Source organism: Jatropha curcas, chromosome 2 (genome assembly GCF_041381405.1).
Source record: "Jatropha curcas cultivar XTBG-Jc1 chromosome 2, XTBG_Jcur_1.0, whole genome shotgun sequence".
NCBI classification, from domain to species: domain Eukaryota; kingdom Viridiplantae; phylum Streptophyta; class Magnoliopsida; order Malpighiales; family Euphorbiaceae; genus Jatropha; species Jatropha curcas.
In genome coordinates, this window is record NC_143152.1 from 85,968 (window position 1) to 109,201 (window position 23,234).

The window sequence follows — 23,234 nt, forward strand, 5'->3', positions numbered from 1 at the left end:
AAGCCGATGTTTTATTTGTTTTAATTTAAAAGAAAATCCAATTAATTAAAAGTTAAAACTCATTAATGAAAAGGAATCGCGCTTTTCCCAAAAAAAAAAAGCCACGCGTCGTAGATTGAGACCGGGAGACATGAATTTTGGGTCCTCCTATTGATTTTACTTTCTGTTCAAATACTACTTGTCTATTTTACCCTCTTTTATCCTTTTTATTTTTACTATTACTACTTGCAACTTAAAATATATTTGTTTGTATCTTTCAACTAAAATTACATTGTCACCGTTTATTACTGTTACTGTATTTGACTTTTTTGTTAGGTCTAAATATATAAATTTACAGCCTATATACTTTTTCTGTCTGTCACTTAACTCAAAAATTATAAAATTTATTCATATTGCATCTGTAAATAGTAATAATAATTTTTCAAGAAAAATAAATAATTTGAAAAATATTTTTAATTTTTATAAAAATATTTTTTAGTAAGTTATTTTACAGAATAAACGAAATCTTCGTAAGTGTAATCTATAATACTATTTCAGCATTTGCAGTCTCCGTTGAAAAAAAAAAAAGTGAATTAATTTTATAGTCAACACTTGCATGTTGGATAGTATATGCAATGCATGATGAAACTGAAACAGTAAATTTGGATTCATCTTATCTGTTTTTCCTTTAACGAGGACTTAATTTCCCAAACTATATAATAATAATTATAATAATAAATACCTGGAATTAATTTATTCCATCTCTTAGAATTTATAAATAGATTGACAATACAAGAGGCGTAACCAGCGGCTCCCTCATCCAAAGTCCAAACCGAGATCAACAAATTAACCGAAAAAACTGCTACAACGTGCAAGCTATTTTAACGGTACCCTTTTTAGCATTAGCATTCTTAATTTATTTAGAGTTATTAATAATTTGGCAATCATAAAATTTATTATACACCATTAAAGATTGAAAAAAACATAAAAAAAAAAGATTATAATGTTTCTAAATTTTGATTTCATTAATACTTTAGTTATTCTCTTTAAAAATGTTAACAGAATCATAATTTAATGAATTTATAATTAGTGTTTAAAAATAAAAATCTATCATGTGTTAATTATATAAAAATAAAAATAAATAAATTTATCTTTTTTTTTCTATTTAAAATGTTCCTCTTATACATACATGTTATAGTTTTTTTTTTTTTTTTTCATGTGAATATTAGTGAATTGATGACCGCAGAATGAATAAGAAGCCCCCATTTCTTTGAATATTAAAAATATATATAAATATATATATATATATATAAATATATATATATATATATATATCTTTTGGGGCACCCCACCTGCCCCAAAAATAGTGCCGGTAATCTCTACACATCACATATTAATGATGTATGTGCGATTTTGGAAAGCCAAAGTGTCGGCACAACGGTCAATAAGGCCTCGTCCACTCCAATCCACAGTTAGGCTCAACTTGGTTGATTGCTGCTCCTCACTCACTCTCAAGATATATTGAAGTAATTAATTGTCTTTAACCTTAAATTTAAATATCATAATTGATATACAATTTTTTTTTTATTTTGGATTTTATTTGAAATGGGTTTTCTTCTCACAAAATTTTTATCTTTAACCTCTAAAATATTTCCATCTCGATTTTTAAATGAAATGCGACCATTTAATAAAAAATAAAAATATATTGGATTGGATAGATCGTTTGCTATATTGAATCATTCAAATTGAAGAGTCGTTTGAATTTAGTCAAGTTGTGCAGATCGGGTTCTTTTATAACATACATGTGCATTCGGAGAAAATGATGATGATGATAAGAAAAACTACATATAAATTCATAATTTTGGAATAATTAGCATTTTTTTAAGGAATAATGCTCATTTTTCCCATGAGCTTATGTGAGATATTCAATTTGATCAATAATAACCTTTTTCATCAATTCAACACATAACTTCATGAGATGGATAAATTTACCCAAATTCTTACCCCAAAAAAAGAAAATAATAACATAGAGGAAATCAAAGATAGAGTGTAATGAACAGGAGATTTTAGAATTGGTCAATGCAAGTAACCTAATTAATTATCTTGTGCTGCTAATATTTGAAAAGCTCAATGTGTGAATGAGTAAATTATTACCTCATCCCTCAATCTTCTAATGCTTCGGTTGTCTGCGGCATCGCTTTAATTATAGTTAACTGCAAATATAAATTTGACAAGAAAAGCAAATTGAAAAGTAAATTTCACCTGTCCTGTTGGTTCCTAATTAATTAATTTAATGTGCATTGAAACAAGAAATTAAAGAAACGGGGGAAATGTACATAATATGATATACGGTCAAAAATCAAAATAATTTAATTGAATTAGGCAGCCTCTTGCTCTTGATGTTGATCTTGTGCAAGCATGGAGCCCAAGGTGGTGCAATCCCACCACACGATCTCCTCAAACTTGTCTAATGGAATATGAGTATCTACGCACTTTTCTTTTTCTGTTGTTTCAAACAAGCATTGACAGGAAAAATCACCCGCTGCTGCTGCTGTTATGTAACTATTCTCAACATTTTCATGCAGAGATATCGAAAATGTGTCCTCAAAATGCCACTCCTCTGATTTTGAGAACGTTCCTTCTTTCAGCCATGGAAAATCGAATACTCCAAACCCCAAATAATTTTCTGCCGATTCTGATTCATCATTATGATATTGCCTTTTCGAGTTCTTCTGCAACAACTCTTTATTGGCCTCTTGCACATCTCTTCCTCTCTTCTTGCTGTTCTCCTCCATCTCCATTTTTATTCTTTTGATCTGCTTATTTTCTTTCTTTCTGATCTGTTCAGACAAGACAACAGAATCAAATCCAAAAATAATTTCTTTTTGAAAGAAATAAGATTAGTTGATGCTTACCTTATCTGTGTTTTGTTCGCAAGATGGAAATGGCAGGGAGGATTATGTGATGGGTGTTGAAGAATGATATATGTAAAATGATTAAGCTTTGCTCTCACGCTACGCGATTTTAAGCTAAACCGTCTCAATACACATACACACTCTCTCTTGTGTCACGCCATTTACCCTGTGTTTGCCCTTTTGCTTTTGTTTTCATTCTCTCTCTCTTTCTAGCAACGGCAAAGAATGAAACGAGATGAGGGTTGGTTCCTGATTTTGCGTTCCTTTCTTTCTCTTGATCCTTTCTTGCCTCCATTTAATACTCTATTTTTAGTGCTAATTAAGGGGCCTCCTCCTCTACCACCACCTTTCTTGCAGTTTTCACGTTTTCTATTCTCTTCTACTTGTAAACTAACGCTTTGCTTTGCTTGCTCCACTCGTTTGGTCACATCATTTTTCCGCGTTAACAAGAATACTCTGCCCATTATATTTGCTTCTCATCTTCTCAATGCAGTTTTTATTACGCTTTTTCACCAATACAGTACAGTACAATACAAATCAACTCAACTCTTATTGTGCTTGTCTATTTGCACCAACTTGCATTTTGCCTCTCATTCTTGAACAATATGCATGATTAACTCCCACGACCAAAGGAGGAATTTCAATCTAGTTTTTAGCAATCGCTATTATAAGACTATACCGTTGTCCAAATTTTGCATGTTGTGAGCACGCAACGCAGTCCAAATTTTGCAGCTTTATTAGGCATTTCGTAGAACACCATACGAGCATCATTCAGAATTCTACGCCTGGAATACACATTAAGAATGGTATGTTGCATAACAAGGTCATTTTTAAACAGAGCATTGAGTTTGTTGAAATGGGTAATTCTTTTTAGCAACAAATGATAAAGAGTTCTATCGGATACCAAAGAACCACAGTAGATGAAATAAAGAACATGAAGGCCTGTTCCCGAATTAGTCAGTTCTTTTTTTGTCCAAATCTCCGGATGGAAAACTGTGAAGCAAAAATGAGTAATTTCCCAATAGATTTCCATCTGTGTTTTGAAAACAGAAGTAAGATGTTATTATTGGCCATAATTTGAGATACAGAACAAGAATTATGACGCTTCAATATATAAATATAAAAAAAAAAAAAAAAAAGCTACAGCTTTTATTCCAGTTTTTGCATACATAGTAATAAGTAATAAAAATAGATCAATCATCTGCCCCATTTGATATATGCGCTCCTCTTTCTCCCTTTTCTTCATCCTTGTACGGCTCTAGTCTCCATTTGGGAATTTGGGAACCGTGGATCAATTGTCAAATTGAAGGTCATCAATGGTGATTGAGCGCCACAACTGGTAGTATCGCAATAAGCTCCCTGGCAATTTTTTTTAAAGAAAGGAAAACCATTTCCATCTGGGTCTTCGACAAAAACAGAAGGGAGCAAAATACCAGTTTCGCTTTTCAGTGAATCAGTCACCTGGAGAGCAATGGGGATGGTTGAATTTGGGCTATGGTCAGTCTGGCATTAGATTGGAGATTTTTGTTGGTTATTTTAGTAGCTTTAATGATTTGGTGAATGACGTGTTTCGTTGCGGGCATATTGAAAAAGTTAGATTTTCGTATTTGATTGGTACCTTTTCAGAAATACTCCTAAATTTAAGAATACATAAGCCACATTTATACTCCTCATGTATATGAAAAAGTCTTACCCTGTCTCAAATGGTGAGAAAATTACATCCAATTAAAATGTTTTAAATTTATAGTTATGTTACTTGTTTGAAAAACTTTTCTTATTATCAAACACGATAATTCGATTGAGTGGCAGTGGCAGTGTAGTCGTACACACATTTCGCAATTTCTGCACAAAAAGATAACAAAACAGGGGTTTCAACCACCATGAGCTTCCAACTTCAAGCCGAAAAGGTTGGCCGCGCCTGCTGGCCACTGCCTCTCCCTACCTTTTGTAAGTTATAACTGCAAACTCAACTATCCATTTCCAAACCTCTTAGCTTCTCCTTTTTGAAGCACCCTTTTACCTTCTCAAACCAAACAGCATCTTTTTCCTTGCATCCATTACCATACACAAGTTAAGCCTTTACTTTTCACACTTTTATGGCAACGAAAAGATACTATAAAGGATAGCAAATCATATGCAACCTCAATTTAACTGGGCATGCATTGAAATACACTGTTTCAACAATAGCAAACGCGGAAAAAAAAAAAGAGGTACTTTGACTAATTCATACAAATTGTAATAATGACAATCCCCTGAAACTTCCTAGATTTCCTATACAAACCAAAAGTTTATCTTACATATTTGCACAGACGTAGGGACGAGGGAAGAATCATTTACAGCTCATTAGCACAGAATTTATAACATGCATAAGAAGACGTATACTGGCAGATTCTGAAGCAGATGTAATAGGCAGGTTCCTTTGATGGCTCAATATCTGATAGACCTGATCAAATATTGGTCTCACGTGCACTGCGATCACAGGATCTGCAGGGTTTATAGCAACAGCCACATCTGTCATCCATGCCAGCTTTTTAGAAGTATCATTGCTGATATCGCAAGCCAATTGCTGTAGAAGAGCCAGTAGTACTCCTTGGCTTAAGGGTAGTGGTACCATGGACAAAATCCCCTGTAGATCAACCTGGTGAAAGAGGGAAAATATGAACTGGGAATTGGTCAACTGTGCATGACATAGTGTTGTCAAAGAGCAGCTTAATTCCCAACAAAGTGAGCAGCAGCAATTTAATTTGATTTCTCAACCATTCACTTAAATATATCAATTCAATTTGATCCTCCAACCACAATCAATTTAAGTTATTAGACAGATGCCACAACCAAAGTTTTCCACTGCCAGTTGACTTGGTCTATCTGACAAATTGGCCATGTGGAAAAATTTGCAGACAAAGCATATAGAAACTTGTAATTTTATACAAGTAAAACCGGTATGAGAAACTTGGTAAAACTTCACAAATGCATAACCATGAGTTTGTCTGTTATTGGCATTACTTGGCTGTTCTCAATTCTCAAGTGGTGTCAACCCTGTTATCTAACAATTTGGTTCAAATTGACAGTCTACAAGAACAGCTTTGCTCATGAAGATCATGGATAATGTGGGAAGGAAATATCCAAAAAGCTATATCTAGGATTTCAGATGAAAACCTTTGTCATATAACTTGTCCCAAGTTAGATAGATGGTTCAATTTCCTCTTCCGCCTCCATTTCTCATTACTGATTTGAACACATTATATATAAGATTCAGCACTTACATGTGGCTTTTAATTCATAGGCAAAGTTTACCAGTCCCTAGGGACGCACTTCCACAAGGCTTAACATGTGAATCACTTTATATGGACTCCGATTTAGATCATAACTACTTATCAAACTATGTGTGTGCACAAGTAATGGCAAACAATACCTGAGAACATAACCAGGAAACTATTGACACATCACTTCTCTGAAGCGCTACTGTGAATGCTTCCTCAAATTTACGTTCAGTTATCAATCTGGACAATTCTTTTGTTGGATCGAAAGGTGCTTCAGCCTGTTAATACAAGCAGAAGACAAGTCAGAGAAATGAGAAATTCTTTACAACTTGAAACTACAGTAGATTATCGCTCTCTGCAAGTAAAACTATGTATTATAACCTCAATGATGCTCAAAAAGCATACCATCTCATGTGAACCAGCTAATGGTCCATTACTCAAAGACGGATTTCCAACTTTTGAGTTTGCACCTGCAGCCGCAATAGCTAATAGCTTGCGTTGGCCCTCAGCTAATTCTCCACTTAGAGTCTGAGTGATTGACGATGCTGAATTGATAGCATCCTGCAATTGTCAGAGCATCCCAATTTATATTCAATTTCAATAACATATAATTGTAAACACAAAACGCGATATTAACCACAAACCTGCTGGGCTCACAAAAAGTAAATTCTGAACCATCTTGGTTCTACGTTCACTACAGGATACAGTGCCTAAAAGGTAGTTGCTAAATGCTATAGAGCATGCAATTGAACATTTTAACATCTTGAATCTAGAAAAACATGAAATAATGCAAAATACACGAACTACATTAAGACACCAGTGCTTCAACAGGTTTATGAAACAGTTCAATAATAGCAGTGCAACATGGATTAAATGCTCAGTCAATCCCAATGTTATCCATTTCCCATGATATCCCCTGCTATAACAGTATTAGAAAAACCAAGTACTTTCTTGTATTATCAAACTGTTCAATTATTGGATGGCGCTGTTATTCATGTCCAATGCACATGAATTTATCTTAAGTTCATTGTTTCCTTCATAATTAGCTTAAATTAAATCTAAATAGTGTAAGCGACTCCTTTTTTTGATAAAGCTTTTAGTTCCACTCATACTAAGAAACTGTTGTATGCATTAGCTCCTTTGAATAATTCTGCCAGATATTTGTGAAAACAATTACTGTTTCTAAAACCCATCATGAGTAATTCTGGAATGTCATAATTTATAAATAACCAAGATTATTTTAGAGACCTGCAAATATATGAGAGATACTTTTGTCTAAAGTGTTAATACTTCATGACTTTCATGCGGAGTATAGATACTAAATATAGATTTTTGCCAAAAGGTCAAGCAGAAACATCATAGAGAAACATGTATGGGTGGTTAAATCTGCCTAAGCCCACACAGAGAAGAAAAGTACACATGCATGGTTTTTAAAATCCAAGGGACTCTATCAGCGGAATTATGCTCAATGCACTAAGAAACAAAATTATAGCAAACAGTAAGATATAAAGGGATGTTTAATCGGTATCTGCGGAATCACAACTACACTCACCCTAAGAGCAATGGCCAGGTGAGAATGTGTTGAGTCAAATTGCTGTTGAGTGGCAGTTATATGATTAATAAGTCCTTTCTGAAATGTGGCATCAATTTGATCAAACATAGATTTGCATGACATCTCAAATGCAGGAATAATTGCAGCTTCCAAACTAGATCTTAGTGCATCCTGCAAGTATAAATCGAAAAGAATAAGCAAGGAAGAAAAAGATAGTTCCACAGATGCATATGGAGCATGGCACTGTACCAGCAATGAACAACTGAAACCTCCCTCAAGCTATCCAAGTAAATAATAATAAAATATTAGTAATAGTAAACAAATAATAAAATGTGGGCAAAAAAGGGTCCTTTAAGATCCTAACAGTGGTTTTCCACATAGCTCTACTCGATATACAACTAATGAACAAAAAGGCTTGTGCCAGTTAAAAAAAATGTTTAAAAGAACTGCTTCGTAGTTAACTTCAAATAACCTGAAGAACTTGCTTTCCAGAAGTTTGAAATTGTGATTGGATTTGCCTGGCTACTGCACCTTCAAGTTTCGAGCTGACTGATTTCTCTAGTTGATTCACTGCCTTCTCCCCCACCCCTTTCTGCAAATACACACGATGAAGCTTCAGTCAGTGGAAATATATTATAGCCTACAAACTATTAAGTTACGTTTTAATGGACCATGAGAATTGGAAGGTTCTGTTGCATTTCAGAAAGTAATCATTATATCAAGTCTATAGGCAAAGGAATTACTGGTTGGAAAGCTGAGATTGCAAATAAAAGTAGGATCAATGGGTTCTGGCATTGAAGATATTAAAGTGGGGTATCTTAAGTTAATAGGAAACCTAAAAGAAGTACCTTGATTCAAAATGTTACAAAGAACAAAATTGACTTTTGTGACTCAGTAAGAAAAACAAAATAAGACCAGCATTCTTGATAGCTGAAAAGCTTTAACATTTAACCTGGAATGACTCTGTAATAGCTGATGATATGCTTTTCTCCAGGGTGGGAGTAATTGCACGAGCTACAGCAGGTCCAACTGCAGCTATCTCCTTCTTCAAAGTTTTCTCTAAAGTGCTTGGCAAATCCTTATTTACACAATTTGTAATCAAATTTGTCAACAGCTGCATACGTTCCCGTTCTAACTTTTCATGCTTTGTGTTTTCTTCTTGAAAACGAGCCCATAGAGCATCTGTATTAGCCTTAACAACTTTCTCAATACTCCGCCCCAAGGATGCCTCTAGCCTTTTACCTTCTTTGGAAATTGGAACAGAAATCATCATATTCATCTGCTTTTGCATGTCTTTCTGTGTACTCAGTAACTATGAGATTAAAACAAATCATTAGTTCTTGTCTTTCGGTTAAGACATACATGTGTACAGCAGCAAAACATAAGCCTAATATTTCATATCAAGAAGAGACGAGGAGAAAACCAAATAATGACATTTTTAGCAAATTTAAGAAGTTTGGAATCAGATTTGAGTGCAACAATTGGCTTTCAGTAGAAAAGATCCAGAACTTACATTCAGCATGCAAATCCTGCATTGATTTACGAATTTGCACCTAATCCTATAATTAACTTAGGCATAAAAATGGAGATGCATAATATCAAGGATGGAAGTGTTATAAACAACCATGTCCAATGCCATTTCACAAAACATAGCAATACAACCAACCACCTATATTTATGACCGGTATGATTCAGTATTATTACCATCTCTGATCACCCAATTACCTATTCTCTCGATACCGTAACTATATCTCCACAACCACTTCTCCCACCCTTGAAAAGAGAGGAGAGGGAAAGTTTTCTAGAGAAACGAGCAACAGATATTTGGCTCAAATCTCTGACATTCAAGAATAACTGGGGACCTTCTCAAGATCAGGAGATACAGCAACCAATGTGTCAAGCAAAAGTCTTCAACAATAGGCCACTCAGACAAGTCAATTCATGGAAGCAAACTGATATAAAAGAATATTTCATAGAACTCAAGAGTACATATATGCAGAATGGCAAAGCACATATTCAGAACAATTCAATTTCTAAACTTCAATCACCTGATCAAGCATATCCTGCATTGCTGACAATTGAGATAGAGCAGCATCACTTGATTGGGCACCTGAACTGCAACCTGGTTCATTGGATGAATCCGTAGAGTTGAAAGGACTTGGGGAAGGGGAAGACAGACCCAATAATTGAGAGCTTTTTCCCCTCTGCTTTTTTGCTTTTGCAGATGGGGCTGCGGACTGTGGAACTACCATGGGGGTTTCCAGTTCACGAATCTTACCTGGTATGTCTTTTCTCACATCTTGCTCTTCATCCTCACCATTATTACTAGGTCTTTCTGGTACCTCAGCAACACCAACTTCACCAGACTGCCGAATCCCAGCAAAACTATAAGCTTCCACGCAACAATCTCTGGCCATCTGAAGACTTAGATCTGAAGCCTGAGAGTAAAAAGATTTTTCCTTCTTCTCTGGCACAGTGACATGGAATTCTCTAGGCAAGTCGAAGGCGTTATTCTGAGGGGTTCCTGTCTCGCCAACAACTTTAACCTCTAACTCAACACTTTCCGCATCATTGTTGACAACCACATCCTGCACCTTTGCCTCTCCTATATTCAGGCCCTGACTAATTTGAAAATTCTCAGAAGATGAGGTAGCCCTTGATAGTATCTCTGATGGGGTTATAAGATGGGTTGGGTGTTTAAAAATTACAGGAGGTTCAGGAACTACGGAGATGTCAGTTTGTGCAATGTTTTTCTCACCCTTCCCCAGATTGTCACCTGAGGAGGGGCTATCAGCTAAGTTGTCCTTTGCTGTTTCCATTCTATGCTCAACCAAATAATCCAGAACAGGCTGGTCAACTACATGATCATTGAGTTGCATGCTCGATTCAGCGTTATTTGATGGACCTTGGAAACCCGACAACGTTTGAGATAACTGTGGACTCAAAGGAAGTGGAGGAGACATGGTATTGAGATTTTCGATACTGTTATGAGAAGGCAAAGCACTAGCCTTAGACTCTACACCTGAAGCAGCAATATCTGGTAAGCTAGTGATCTCAGAAGAAACCAAGCTTTCAGGTTGGCTTGCTTTGGGAGCACTTTCAGAAACACTCGACACCATAGGTGGTGTGGAAGTCCCTTTACCTATGGAAACCTTTGTTGCTTTGCTTCCATGAGATGATTCCATGATATTGGAACCATCAGAATTAGCAGCATCAAAAGCACGAGAAACATTGGATTCTGTTTTCTCCAACTCCATGTTCTCCAGTGGTGGTGGCAAGCACTGTGACAAATCCAATGCATACTGCTGAATAGCTTGTGTTTGGACACAATAAACCTGAACAATATGTTCTCCATTTGGCAAAACATCACTAGTTCCAGTAAGACTCAAAATAGGCATTGTTACAGTAAACTCAGCTATGTAATCCATGCGGGTTGCAGCTGGACAAGATCCATATTCAATATGTATTGCATAAATAGCATTCTTCTTGGCATTTGCCAACAAAAATAAGCCAGCACGGGGAAGTGCTACAACTTGATTAAAAAATGCACCATCAGCACTAGATTCAGCAGAACTCTTTAAGGTCAATGTCTGACTACACTGCCATGACTCAGCATCACTGGGCAAAAGCCAACCCTCCTCACCTGCAGAGGCCCAAATCTTCACTTCCTGGTTTAGTGGGCCCTGCAAAGGATGCATTTAATAAAGGTTTAATTCAAAACACAAGAAGAACGCTATATAAAGAAAGAACCAATATACATGAGAATGCAAACACTAAATTACTATTGCCATCAGGCCATGTTACTAGTTCATTTGTGTGATTCAAAGTAAAACACCACTCAAGTTGCATAACAAACTATTCCATGGACCTCCAACCGGTCCAGTATGTTTGCACCATCTTTCACTGAAAGAGAAAGGCTAGGGCCTACCCCAGTGATAAGGACAATATGATCAGGGCGGTGAGGGGCAGTCAAGAATGCCACAGAATTTACAGGGTTACCATCATGTGGTCTCAATATTGCTAGTGGCACTGCCTTACGATCTTCCCAAATTTTAACCTGCAGAGGAAAATAACTGCTAATGAGCACAAAAAGAGAATAAAGGAATGAACTACTCTCACTGCCACATATCAACCGTAACCAAGGCTTGTGAATAATTTTCTCAAACATGAACTGAAATATTCAAGTCCTTATGGCACTATCACTGCCACAGACACAGATCTGCCAAATATGGAGAAAAGTGGAGATCAAGTGCTTGCCAAAAACTAGACAATGTTTAACTATTCAAAAGGACATATACAAGGTGAAAAGGACAAAACAAACCGTGCCATCTGCCGAAGCTGAAGCTAAACGGGTGGTCATCCATTGACACATTGACAACTCAGTAATTTCACCATCATGCTTACCAGCAAGCTGGACCCCATCAGTTAACTTTTCAATGGGACAATTAAGAGGTTTCTCTGCTGAAAGCCCTTCACCTTTTCCAACTTTAAGAGTATCAATTTTTAGGATATGATTTCCAATTGCAACCATCAAAATTTCCTGTAATTGATTTAGACCATAAAGAGTTTATTTAAAACTAAGAATCATAAACCCAAACCAAATCAAAAAGTTGAGAAAAGATAACAAAACAGTATCAAACCAGTGCTGTGATAACTTATGGATAAAACGAATAACAAAATCGATTCTTACTTGTTTGTGAGGATGCCAACACACTCGTGGATGCACCGGCCCTCCCTCTACTATTATCTGAAGGGCAAGAACAATTCTTTCAAAAATTTGAGGTTTCTCTTCCTCATCTGGCCCCTCACTGATCTTCCGTATGAATACCCGCCCATCAATGCATGCACTGCAGGAATTAAAGTTAGTACATTTCACTTATGTTATGCATTTTTAAATTTTTAACAACACAAAAAATTACCTGGCCAGAAGGTGGACATCCTCAGCAAAGAACACCATATCTGTTACTTTCTACATTTAGAAAAACAAAAAAGTGCCTGTAAATGACTCAGAGAGAGAGAGAGAGAGAGAGAGAGAGAGAGAGAGAGAGATATGGAAGTTTAAATATTGCATGCTGTATATGGCATCACAATTACAATATGATTAAAAAACAAGAAAGCCTAAACATGTTTCAAGATAAATGATAATTACAAGAATATAATCTAGCACTTAACAGCTAACAAATAATTATCAGACAAAAAGGAAAGTAAAATACACAAAAATTTAGCCAGTTGTGGTCCTCACTTAAGAGGCAAGAATTTCAGCCAACCAAAACAATGAAATTATAACGAGTTTATCTGTCTAGAGTTCAAATACTATAATTGACTAGAACTATATGCAAAACAGTAAGCAGTGGAAAACGTTTGCAAATTAAGTCTCTGCCATAGAAAGCAATATCGCAACAATTCTCTTCTTTTTACTTTTTAATAAGTGAAATCACTATAGACAGAATGTAAGAGTGCCCAAACTAGAATTCCATCTGGTTGGGAAACTTACCCATCTTTTCAAACCACGTTAAGCAGTGGAAAACCTATTAGCAATTGATAGGGGAAAATAAGAATGGACGATAATCAGCAAGAGTAGATTTGCTCATATATCAAATGGACAAGACGGCCTCACAAAGTTCATCAAGTTAGAATCAAGAAATTACCAAATCTTAGGAAGATATTTATAAAGAGATAATGGATCCAAATTATTCGTTGAGGTATTTGGCATGCCCATATTGGAATTGTGAATGGTTATGTGAAATAAATGGAAAATCACTATCTAGTTACATAGAGGTAAAAACTTTTGCAGCTCTTACATTTCAACTCCATGGGATGAGTCTATAACAAATATTCTTCAGATTCTTCTTACTTTTACAACAAAACTAAAGGTACATACTTTCATGGGACGAAATTAAAAATCACTTTACCCAACGAGATAGGAATAGCTTTTCTAGAAGAAATGACTAACCTGATTATGACCACGAAGCAAAGATCTCAAGGCAGTATTGATATTGAGAATGCGGATAGCTCCAGGCTTGAGTCCATAGCAAATGTAATTTCTATTGACTGCAATCTGACGACCAAGTACAAGGCCAGGATCAGAGACATACTTGGTAATGGGAGTGACTTCAAGTTGTGGCTGCACCTCTCCTTGCAATCTGACATCAATATCATACACAACATGGTTGCCAATTAAATGGCGCCCTTTGGGGAGCTTGCTGCTGAGCATTCTCATAGGAGTTGGGCTGGGCTGCTGCAGCTGATGAGTTGGAGATGCCAAACTGACAGGCGGAGCAGAAGGGGCAGGAGCATTGAAGCTGGATACAGCTGATGAAGAAGATGGCGAAGAGAATGGCATAGTCAGATTAGAGGGAGGAGGTTGTTGCTGCTGCTGATTCTGATTGTTGAGGATGTCCATCAATACACCACCGGGGTTAGGGTTATTAGGCGAGAATGGAGGAGGCGATGGAGGAGTGGAAGAAGCAGAGGCAGCAGCAGAAGGAGAAGGAAAAGAAGAAATGGGCTGAGGTCTATTCTGGTGGTGCATGTTAGTGAGGAACTGATTGTGATGCTGTTGAAGTTGTGGAGGAGGTGGAGGTGGATAAGGAGAGAGATAGTGAGGATTATAAGGGTGGTAAGGCCCGGTGGGAGGAGGATAAGAGGAAGACGGAGTCAAATAAGGAGGAGAAGAGGAAGGGAGTGAAGAAGGAAGAGGAAAGGAAGGAGAAGTTGTGAGATTGCCAGTAGCTGGGTTTGAGTGGCTAGGACTGAGAGGAGGCTGCTGCTGTTGCTGTGGTGATGGTTGCATCATATTCATATTATTCAAATTCATGTTCATAGGGCTCGAAGATGGCTTGAACAGCTTATTCACATCAAAAGCACCACCTCCGCCTCCACCTCCTTGATTTGGAGGATTACCAGGTGAAGCCATTAAAAAATAACTGCAACTATAAGTGATCTTTTAATTGAGATTAATTAGGTTGATTGATTGATTGATTACGGATTTATATATAAGGCGAGAGAAGAGACAGAGATAGATTTTGAAGCTTACGCAAAATAATTCAATGGATCCGCTGATTTTGATTCATTTCAGATCAGAAATGGAGATTGGATGGATTTCAGATTCTCCTTAAATTGAATCTCCACTCCCTTTCTCTCTCTCTCTCTCTCTCTCTCTCTCTCTCTGCGGCTTTCTTTCTCGTCTCCGTTTCTGTTTCTGTCCCTGTCTCTGTCTCGTCTCGACCGAAAGTGGAAGGCGAGTGAAAGTTGAGAGAGTTTTTATTTGATAGTATAAAATAATACAAAACATAACGCCGGTAAAATTAAAAATGAGTCTTCTCCTAGATGAACAAACAGTAAACTGACGGCGACGGACAACAGAACAGAGAGATGAGACTAACGGAGAGTGGAATTTTTTATTTAATTAATTTCTAAGGCAACTACTAGTTTTATTATTAAATTATTATTATTTTTTCTTATCTAATACTATTAAATAATTGTATTCATCGTCCTCTTCTATTTATGTCACCTCCAGAGGCAGACATGCATAGCTACTCCCAGCTGTAGCTGCTACACGTAACCCAAGTTCGCATCTTTTGGGGCTCCTCTGCGTTTTGCCATATCGGCGTCTCAGTTTCTTTGATCCACCTTAGATAATTGTTTCAATGTCGTTCTAATCATAAAGAACTTGCGAAAGAGCAGAAGTTAGCACGTCCATGTTATTAAAAAGCTTCTCCAAAGATTTAATTTTCTTGATCAACCAAATGGGAACCAATAATTCGACTGCTTAATCAAAATTAATGTTCTGGGTACAAGCGAGAGAAACAGTATCCAACATTCCAAGGTATACTTATTATATCATAAAGTTGAAGGAGGCAGAGGGAGTTTACAGATTGGATCCAAAATACACATAGAATCCCACTGAATTCAGCTTGTGAACATCATATGTTAACACATAACACATCAAGTTTAATGAGACTTTCTGCTTTTCACAATTCAGAGTTTCCTTCAGCAGTGGCAAAGAAGAATAAAACTAATACAATCCAACAAAAGAAAGAGGAGAAGAAAGTTAAAGAAACTATAACATCTGATGAATTTACAATCAATAGACATGACACCAAAGTGGATTATACAAGGATCACATGCCCCAAATCCCCACATACCAAAAACAGTCATAATATTCAGTTCCAAAAGGCACAAGAATCATAAACTGGTTGTATTCAGTATATCAAATGAGTGTGAATTTCAACCGCAGCAGCCTCCTGCTTGAGAAGAAGAACCATCTCTGCCTCCTGATGGCCCTGGAATTCCACCATATCCAACTTTTATTCCGTAAGACTGAAGAGAACCAAAACAGAGTATCAGCAACATCTAAAACTCTCATCCAACAATATTACATGAAGTGCACATGCATGCCTCTACAAACATGCTTCAGACTTGGTTGCAAACAAATTGAGATCATGAAAAATGGGATCAATAAGCAAAACCTTGAAGGTTTGAGAATCCTTCATACAAAATTTTTATGGAATTAACCAACATCACTTTTTATCTTTTCGTAAGAACAATGTCAATACAGGTAAATTCATGAGTTGTAAACGATTAAGCTCTTGGATAGCAACAACATGAAGATCAATAAGCACACCTTAGCCACTAATTCTCTTGGCACAAACCATTATGTACAGAATGCATTGCATCAAGGATGAGGGAGGCAGTACATGATTGATGAGGTGGACTAGTCCAGGCAATGTTGTTAGCGGTTACTGAAGTTAGTTTGCTGATGTAGTGTACTTAACAAGTCTTATGTAGTGAGCCATTTCCATATTTCACATTTCATAATTCAGCAAAGCTAGTATAAATAGCAAGGAAAGAATGTATTGGGCAGTGGGAGCTGTTTGGATACTAAATTATTTTTGGATTTTTCCAGATGGTTCGTCTTTTCTCCTTTTATTCTTATATGTAATCTTGCCTTTTTTCCCCCTTTTTCCTTATAAACACTCCGATAAAGGACTGTGCCTGCCACTAACAAAAAGTCCGTCGGATCTTTTCATGAGAAGAATATAAAAAAGAGCATCATCATAGCAACCAAAACAAATAGCTAACTCTTTGCCAGTTTTTCATAACCCATAACTCTAACGTGGGATGACCCGTACATGTACCAACCAATTGAGCCAACTTCAACTGGCAGGCAAACTTCAAAATTTTTATAACAAATATGCTTTACTAAAAGATAATATGCTGAAACAAAATTAGAAAACAAGTGAGATGACCATGAAAACTAAAAAATAAAAAAAAAAACCTCATTTGATACGTCAAAAACTCCATCTTGAATCTTCTTATATATTGTTGCAGCTGTTTTGATAAATGCCTGCACAAAGAATCTTGCTATTAGAAGAGCTACCATATGAAAAGATAAAATTTGTTACAGAACATGCTCTATCTCATATAGGTACTGTGTTTCTTTACCTCTTCAACATTTTGAGCAGTTTTTGCAGAGGCCTCCATGAAGATTAAACCATTCTCCTTAGCAAACTGCTCTCCTTCCTCTGTGCTCACAGCCCTTCTATGAGCAAGATCACACTTATTACCAATGAGCATAATAGTCATGTTAGCATTTGCATGCTGCCTAGCATCCTCTAGCCAGCTAGCCAAGTGATTAAAAGTTTCCCTCCTGTGAAACAGCACAAGCAGACATCAAGCTTTACCACACTATGGAGAGCACATGTCATATGTAGTTTGTGACTTTCAACCTGGCCAAGGCTTGCCCGTCATCACACTACACTGTCTCATGATACTACAAATTAAACTAGTTCCTAAATAGAGGTCCCTTAGGCAATAATAGTTTTAAGGAAAGCATATGAAGAAACAATACCAAAACTATGATATTTAAATAGAATCCAGATTTTAGTGAGCGTATTAAAGTGGCTAAAGTATCAAAAGTATAATTTTTCACACATAGTAGAGAAGCCCTAATCTATCGAGAGACTCGCGTGATGAAGTATATATATATATATATATATATATATATATAGCACCTGATGACTATAAGTACCTGGTGATGTCATAGACAAGCAAAGCACCAGCAGCCCCTCTGTAATAGGACCTGGTAATGGATCGAAAGGACTCTTGACCCGCCTGTGATAACGTGGAGAAATTACAGCATCTAATAAGTTAATATTTTGAAATTGAATAGATGAACAAAAAAGGTTAGGAGAATTGGAAGTTCAAGTGTAAAGTTAAGAAAAAGGAGGAAAAGGAGACCGTGTCCCAAATTTGGAGCTTGATGGGTTTGTTGTCGATGGTGATCATCCGAGCCCCAAATTCGACACCTATGGTGAGGTCGTGAACCGGCTGGAACCTCTTGTCCGTGAACTGAAGCAGAAGGCATGATTTTCCGACTCCTAGAAATTGAAGCAAGCAACAGTAAGATTAAAGAGAACATGGATCAATCTATGGAGAAGAAGAAGAAGGAGAGAGAGATTACCGGTATCACCGATGATGATGTATTTGAAAAGGTAAGCGTATGACATTTTTTCTGTCTTTTTATCAGATCTCGCTGGAGAGGAAGTGCTTCGAAATTGGAATTTGGTTCTTAACAACAACGAAATTTTTTTTGGAGAAGAGTTAGCATTCGTATGAATACAGCCGTGTGTATACGTCTAGATTAACAATTTAAAAAAAAAAAAAAAAACAAGTATAAGAAGAAGAACCGACGCCAAGGAAAACAGAAAACTGAAAATTATTTAAAATAGTTTGGAAATTGGGACTTTGTTAACTTAATTGAGTTGTTAACTTGCTATGTATTGCTTTTGCGAATCCCGTTACAGCGAAGCAAATACGTCTCGTGTGTATTGTATTTGTATGAGTTGCGTCCTCGCTGTCATTTTCTATTCACCCGTCCTCTTTCTGGGCCCCCAATTCCTTTGGGCTTTAAGACCCGAATAGTTTTTAAAAAAAAGAAAACAATGTCCATTATTTATTTATTTTTCTATAATACAGTATAAATGCCACGCAACTATACTATAAATAATAAAAGCTTGGAAACATTAACTGCTACATTATAAATTGTTGCTCTGTCTAGCCTATGACTCACACTATCTCACTAATTATAACGGTCGAGTAATCTTTTAGTCTATTTTAATTGGTTAAAACAATGATTGTAATATGTTAATTTCCTTATAAATTCTTGCCTATTTTAGTTGCAAATATAAAGAATTTGGAAATTGTACAAATAAAAACAATTATCACTTGATAGCTGATGCTGAAGCAGTCATATTATATACAAAGGAAGCTCTAACCAAAATTTCAGACATCAAAAAGAAATGTGAATGTCCCAAGCAGAGGTTCCAAAGGGAACTGTTACTGTCAAAAGATTGTCCTCTTCTCTGAATATAACTTCCTCTCCTTTGGAATTTACAGTGCAGGACTTGGGCTTCACAGTGGAGAATGCTCCAAAGATGCCTCCCCCTCTTCCTTTGATGCTTATTGTTCTAAGACCAGAAGAATCTCTACACTGTTGAACTGATTCCATTGCTCCTCCAGAGTTATACATGTTTACTAATCCAATTGGTGCAAACTCGACATTTTCATAGTAAACCTGCAGAGAACATATCAGGAAAAAATTGACAGTTCACTTGCATTATGAACCTGAAAAAACTAGTCACAGTTAGCTAACCTTGATAGGTGATATAGTAAATACATCACATTCCAGAGTTTTTAATGTGACATCAAAAGTTTCTTCCTTCTCTAATCGCAACATTGATCCTGAAAATTTGTAAAAACAAACAAAACGTGAGGATGTAAGAGTTTCATTCAAGGAAATAATTATTATCGTTCAAAATGTAGAGAAATAGCAAACACCTGTCTTGAAAGAATAAATTGCACAATCTCCAGTCCACAGTTTCCCTGAAACCTCTTCAAAATACTCAACATCAGCAGGAGATACCCGTCCATGTATTTCTGCCCTCTCTTGTTTCTGTTGTGACTGTGTGTCTTTCAAACAAGGCCAGCTTCCTTCTCCTTGGCAATTGAAAACACCAAGGACTCCACTACATTCGTTCAGGTTCCAGATCTTCATAAGACTAGGAAAAGAAAATTATAAAAAGGGTCATGCCTCATGAGAGAATTAAATCAAATCTCATAATTCAAGCAAGAAGGAGAGCAATAGTCAGTACCTCTTCCCATCCATTACTGGATCACTGAATAAACAATCTCTTGAAGGTCTTCCTGGATATTTAGCTCTAAGTACTGATCCATCAGTAAGTACAAGCCTTTTCAGAATGTTGAAATCATGGTGGCCTGGTTTATCACTGATAACACAATTCCCACATATAATATATATATTAAGTATTAACCTTTCCAACTCGAATGGATGTACAAAAATCCCTACCTAACATACACTCCGCACCCTCCGACAGCTCTAGCAACAGCATGAAATTCAGCTGCATCATGTAGGCTCTGCAAGTTGTCAGGCAAATTTCACTGATTCTCATAACCAATTTAATAAAGGAGAAAAAAATTAATTGTGAGAAAAGCCTATGACATACATAGAACATGTCCCAATCAGGGACTACTACTTCACCAAGGAATATGCTGTTAAAAGCTACAGCAACTATATGCAGTGTCTGTGTGGTTGGATTTTCTGGGTAGTAATCATCAGATGCTCTAGTTATGGCACTTTGCTTTGAACTACAATAAAGCCAAAAAATAAATGTTATCAATTACCTCTTGGAAACATAATTGGAGGCCATACACAAACACATATATACTAACTGGTAAATGGAGTCTGTGCTCTGCCCCATGCAGCAGATAATGCTGTTGTCATGGAAATTAGTGGCTATAGACTCCTCAAGTGCCTGTTGGAAATGTCTGGTAAGTGAGACTCGACCTCCCAAGCCAGTTGCGATTGTTTCCAGTATGTTCTGAACATCAACCTTAACCCCATCCACATTTTGTGCAACAAGATAACTATGAAGATCATGAAAGAATTCAGATATTCTTGCAGGATCAATAGCGCCAACACCATACTTCTCCATGCAGTCCATTGAGATATCCCTCATATTTGCCAAGTTCCCTGGTGACTGCACTGGATATGTTAATTTTGGACTATATTTTTTAGTCCCTTCTGCATCTGGAACAAGCCCTCCCCAATATCCCATCAAGGCATGCCATACATAGACGTACCTGAAAATTAGAAGAGGAACAATATATATATATATATATATATATATATATGAAGGATATTTAGATGAGTAGAGAGCATATTCAAGAAAAGAAATTCAAGAACATTAGGATATGGCATACTTAAGGCCAAAAGTGCTCTTAATATCAGAAACAAAATGCTTTAGATCAATTGGAGCATCACTTTGAGCTTCATTGGTTCTACGAAATTTGTTGTTCTCCTCAATACTGGCTAATCTGCCACCAAACCTGTAAAGTGAATGAAATTAAGAGGTTTACATGTGATGGGATTAGCAATTAGTACAATATGAAAAGTTGGATGAACTTACTGTGACCCTTCAATATATGGCTCCCCTTCCTTTTGGAACTCATTAGTCGTATCTTGCCAACCATCATCTATTATCAAAAACTTTGCTGGCGTGCCTCCTTGGGATAAACTATCAGAATGAAACAGATAGAATTATTTGGAGCAAAAGTCAATACCCCATTACGTTTGGCGTACAAATGTTAGAAAGAATTATGTCAACCTTCTTAGACCTTCTTTTATTCCTTGAGGATTTACTTGGTGGTAAAATGCATCCCAAGTGCACCAACCAAAACAATCTAACATTCCTGGCATCTGCATCAGAAAGAATAAGAGAACTGAATTAAATTTTTTTTTTCGCTTTTTTTTTCATATTCCCACAAGACAATATAATGGTAGGCATTGCCTGTTTTTTTTCACGAACTGTAAAGGTTCCAGTCTGCTCCTCCAAAATCCTGCATATGTTGCAAAACACGTGAGACAGGACAAGGAAAGTAAGAGGCCTATCTTAAAGCTAAATTGACAACCCAAGTAGCTAGATTTCAGTTATGATCGCGTAAATTAATTATATGTTATATATGCTGCTTAAATTCTCACCAGAAATTAGCTGACACGCTTCAGTGACATGAAACTAGTGCCGTAACTAACTACTGATATTTCCCTAAGATTGAAACTGAAAATTTTGCTCAGAAAGCTGACCTACTTCATGGTTTCCTTCATCAGATCAAACGGATGGTTTCCATAATTCACAAAAACTGCTTTTAGGCATTCTGAAGTAACTACAGCAGGGTCACCTATCAAGGTAAACAAGACTTCATTATCGTTATATTAGTCTAGGAAAATAAAGGAAATAGATGAGAATATGACCATTATATAAGAAGCAAGAAACTTTTGTGAGCCAATAATTACCGTCAGCCTTTAATATAACCTGTGCTATCATGCAAGTTTTTAACATCTATCAGAATTTTTATTGGTAATAGGTAAATTTCCAGTGGAATTGAAATTTACAATATAATAACCATAGACATAGACTGATGGATTAAGCAGATGTTTGAATTTCGTTTACATACCACTTTCGACACAGAATTCAAGTTCATCAGATGAATTTCCCTGCAAGCTGGTCCTAAATTCACCATCTAGCAGAGGCAAGAAAACAACATAAGAAGGAGAAGCCTTAGATGGTCCTTTAGTATCTTCCATAAGCAACATCTGAGTTTCAACAGGAATGTCGCTTCCTGAATACCCGACTCTAGGAATCATCCACCACAGTTTGAATCTAAACAAAGATAATAGTCTGACATTCCTGCATCCATATATATGAACCATGAGCTAGGAAAAAAATATATAAAACATAAAAATAATGCAGTGGGGAGATCCCGCCAGCTTGATTACCGAATAGCTCCAAGCTTGAAAACATGTCGGGAACTGCTCTCAGTGGAAGTAGCCCCCAGGTAAGCAGATGAATCGGTCAATGGTGTCAAGAAGACATTGTCAGGAACTTCATTCAATGCATCCTTGCCATTAATACTAAGAGTCCCATCTTTCAGAACAGGTTTAGTACTGATAAACATGGAGTGCCTCCATATATTGGTTTTACTAGTCCTACTTAGACTCAGCAGAGACTTATGAGAGAAAAGACTCAGACTTTGAGCCTGGAAATGAAAAGGTGTTAAAAATGATGTGGAGAGGCGAGAATTAGGCCTAGACAACCTAGAACTAATATCCATGCTCATCACATTCATACTCATGTTCATAGTGATATGAGCCATGATGGTTAAGATTCAAGAATGCATTAAGGTAGAGAAGAGACCTGCAGAATTTATGTATAAGGCGTATTTTGATCGGGGAAAAATGAAAAAAACAAAAAGAATGAAAAAAACATAACCTTTGCTTATTATTGGCCACATTTACCTTCCATATCTACTTTAAAATGCACTGTCTTTTTCAATCTTCTTTGAAATTTAAACATCCTCTCATTTTTTTCTGGACAAATATGCCCTTACAACTTGCCCATGAAATGACATAAAGGAACAGTATCCTTGAGTATACTAATAAAGTCTTTC

General features: G+C 36.5%; 4 protein-coding genes across 6 annotated transcripts; all 4 read right to left on the reverse strand.

The window, feature by feature from the left end:
• Nucleotides 1–2,223: 2,223 nt before the first annotated feature.
• On the reverse strand, nt 2,224–4,597 carry LOC119370677 (DNA binding / transcription factor). Its single transcript, XM_089717762.1, has 2 exons — nt 2,895–4,597; nt 2,224–2,819 (listed from the first exon to the last, which is right to left on the reverse strand). Exon 2 carries the CDS (start codon nt 2,778–2,780, stop codon nt 2,358–2,360), a length of 423 nt encoding a protein of 140 aa, XP_089573888.1. The 5' UTR covers nt 2,781–2,819; nt 2,895–4,597; the 3' UTR covers nt 2,224–2,357.
• A 418-nt stretch (nt 4,598–5,015) lies between these two features.
• LOC105642128 (enhancer of mRNA-decapping protein 4) lies at nt 5,016–14,975 on the reverse strand. 3 transcript variants are annotated; one of them, XM_037639313.2, is made up of 13 exons: nt 14,743–14,975; nt 13,660–14,591; nt 12,626–12,675; nt 12,397–12,553; nt 12,028–12,246; nt 11,635–11,763; nt 9,755–11,389; nt 8,659–9,018; nt 8,179–8,298; nt 7,707–7,877; nt 6,560–6,715; nt 6,307–6,432; nt 5,016–5,532 (listed from the first exon to the last, which is right to left on the reverse strand). In XM_037639313.2, exons 2-13 carry the CDS (start codon nt 14,527–14,529, stop codon nt 5,224–5,226), a joined length of 4,302 nt encoding a protein of 1,433 aa, XP_037495241.1. In that variant the 5' UTR covers nt 14,530–14,591; nt 14,743–14,975; the 3' UTR covers nt 5,016–5,223. The 3 variants fall into 3 exon arrangements, with proteins under 3 accessions (XP_037495241.1, XP_020538164.1, XP_020538163.1); XM_020682505.3 differs by having other exon boundaries at nt 13,660–14,632; XM_020682504.3 differs by having other exon boundaries at nt 13,660–14,638.
• Nucleotides 14,976–15,653: 678 nt separating this feature from the next.
• On the reverse strand, nt 15,654–18,478 carry LOC105642129 (ras-related protein RABB1c). The gene is made up of 6 exons (XM_012226832.4): nt 18,172–18,478; nt 17,949–18,088; nt 17,740–17,822; nt 17,154–17,358; nt 16,987–17,055; nt 15,654–16,028 (listed from the first exon to the last, which is right to left on the reverse strand). Exons 1-6 carry the CDS (start codon nt 18,215–18,217, stop codon nt 15,936–15,938), a joined length of 636 nt encoding a protein of 211 aa, XP_012082222.1. The 5' UTR covers nt 18,218–18,478; the 3' UTR covers nt 15,654–15,935.
• A 432-nt stretch (nt 18,479–18,910) lies between these two features.
• On the reverse strand, nt 18,911–23,083 carry LOC105642130 (putative galactinol--sucrose galactosyltransferase 2). Its single transcript, XM_012226833.3, has 14 exons — nt 22,564–23,083; nt 22,242–22,474; nt 21,875–21,965; nt 21,578–21,626; nt 21,395–21,486; nt 21,197–21,304; nt 20,991–21,116; nt 20,460–20,870; nt 20,234–20,375; nt 20,077–20,144; nt 19,862–19,996; nt 19,548–19,768; nt 19,363–19,451; nt 18,911–19,284 (listed from the first exon to the last, which is right to left on the reverse strand). The coding sequence occupies exons 1-14, from the start codon at nt 22,938–22,940 to the stop codon at nt 19,000–19,002; spliced, it is 2,427 nt and encodes an 808-aa protein (XP_012082223.1). The 5' UTR covers nt 22,941–23,083; the 3' UTR covers nt 18,911–18,999.
• Between the last annotated feature and the right edge of the window lie 151 nt (nt 23,084–23,234).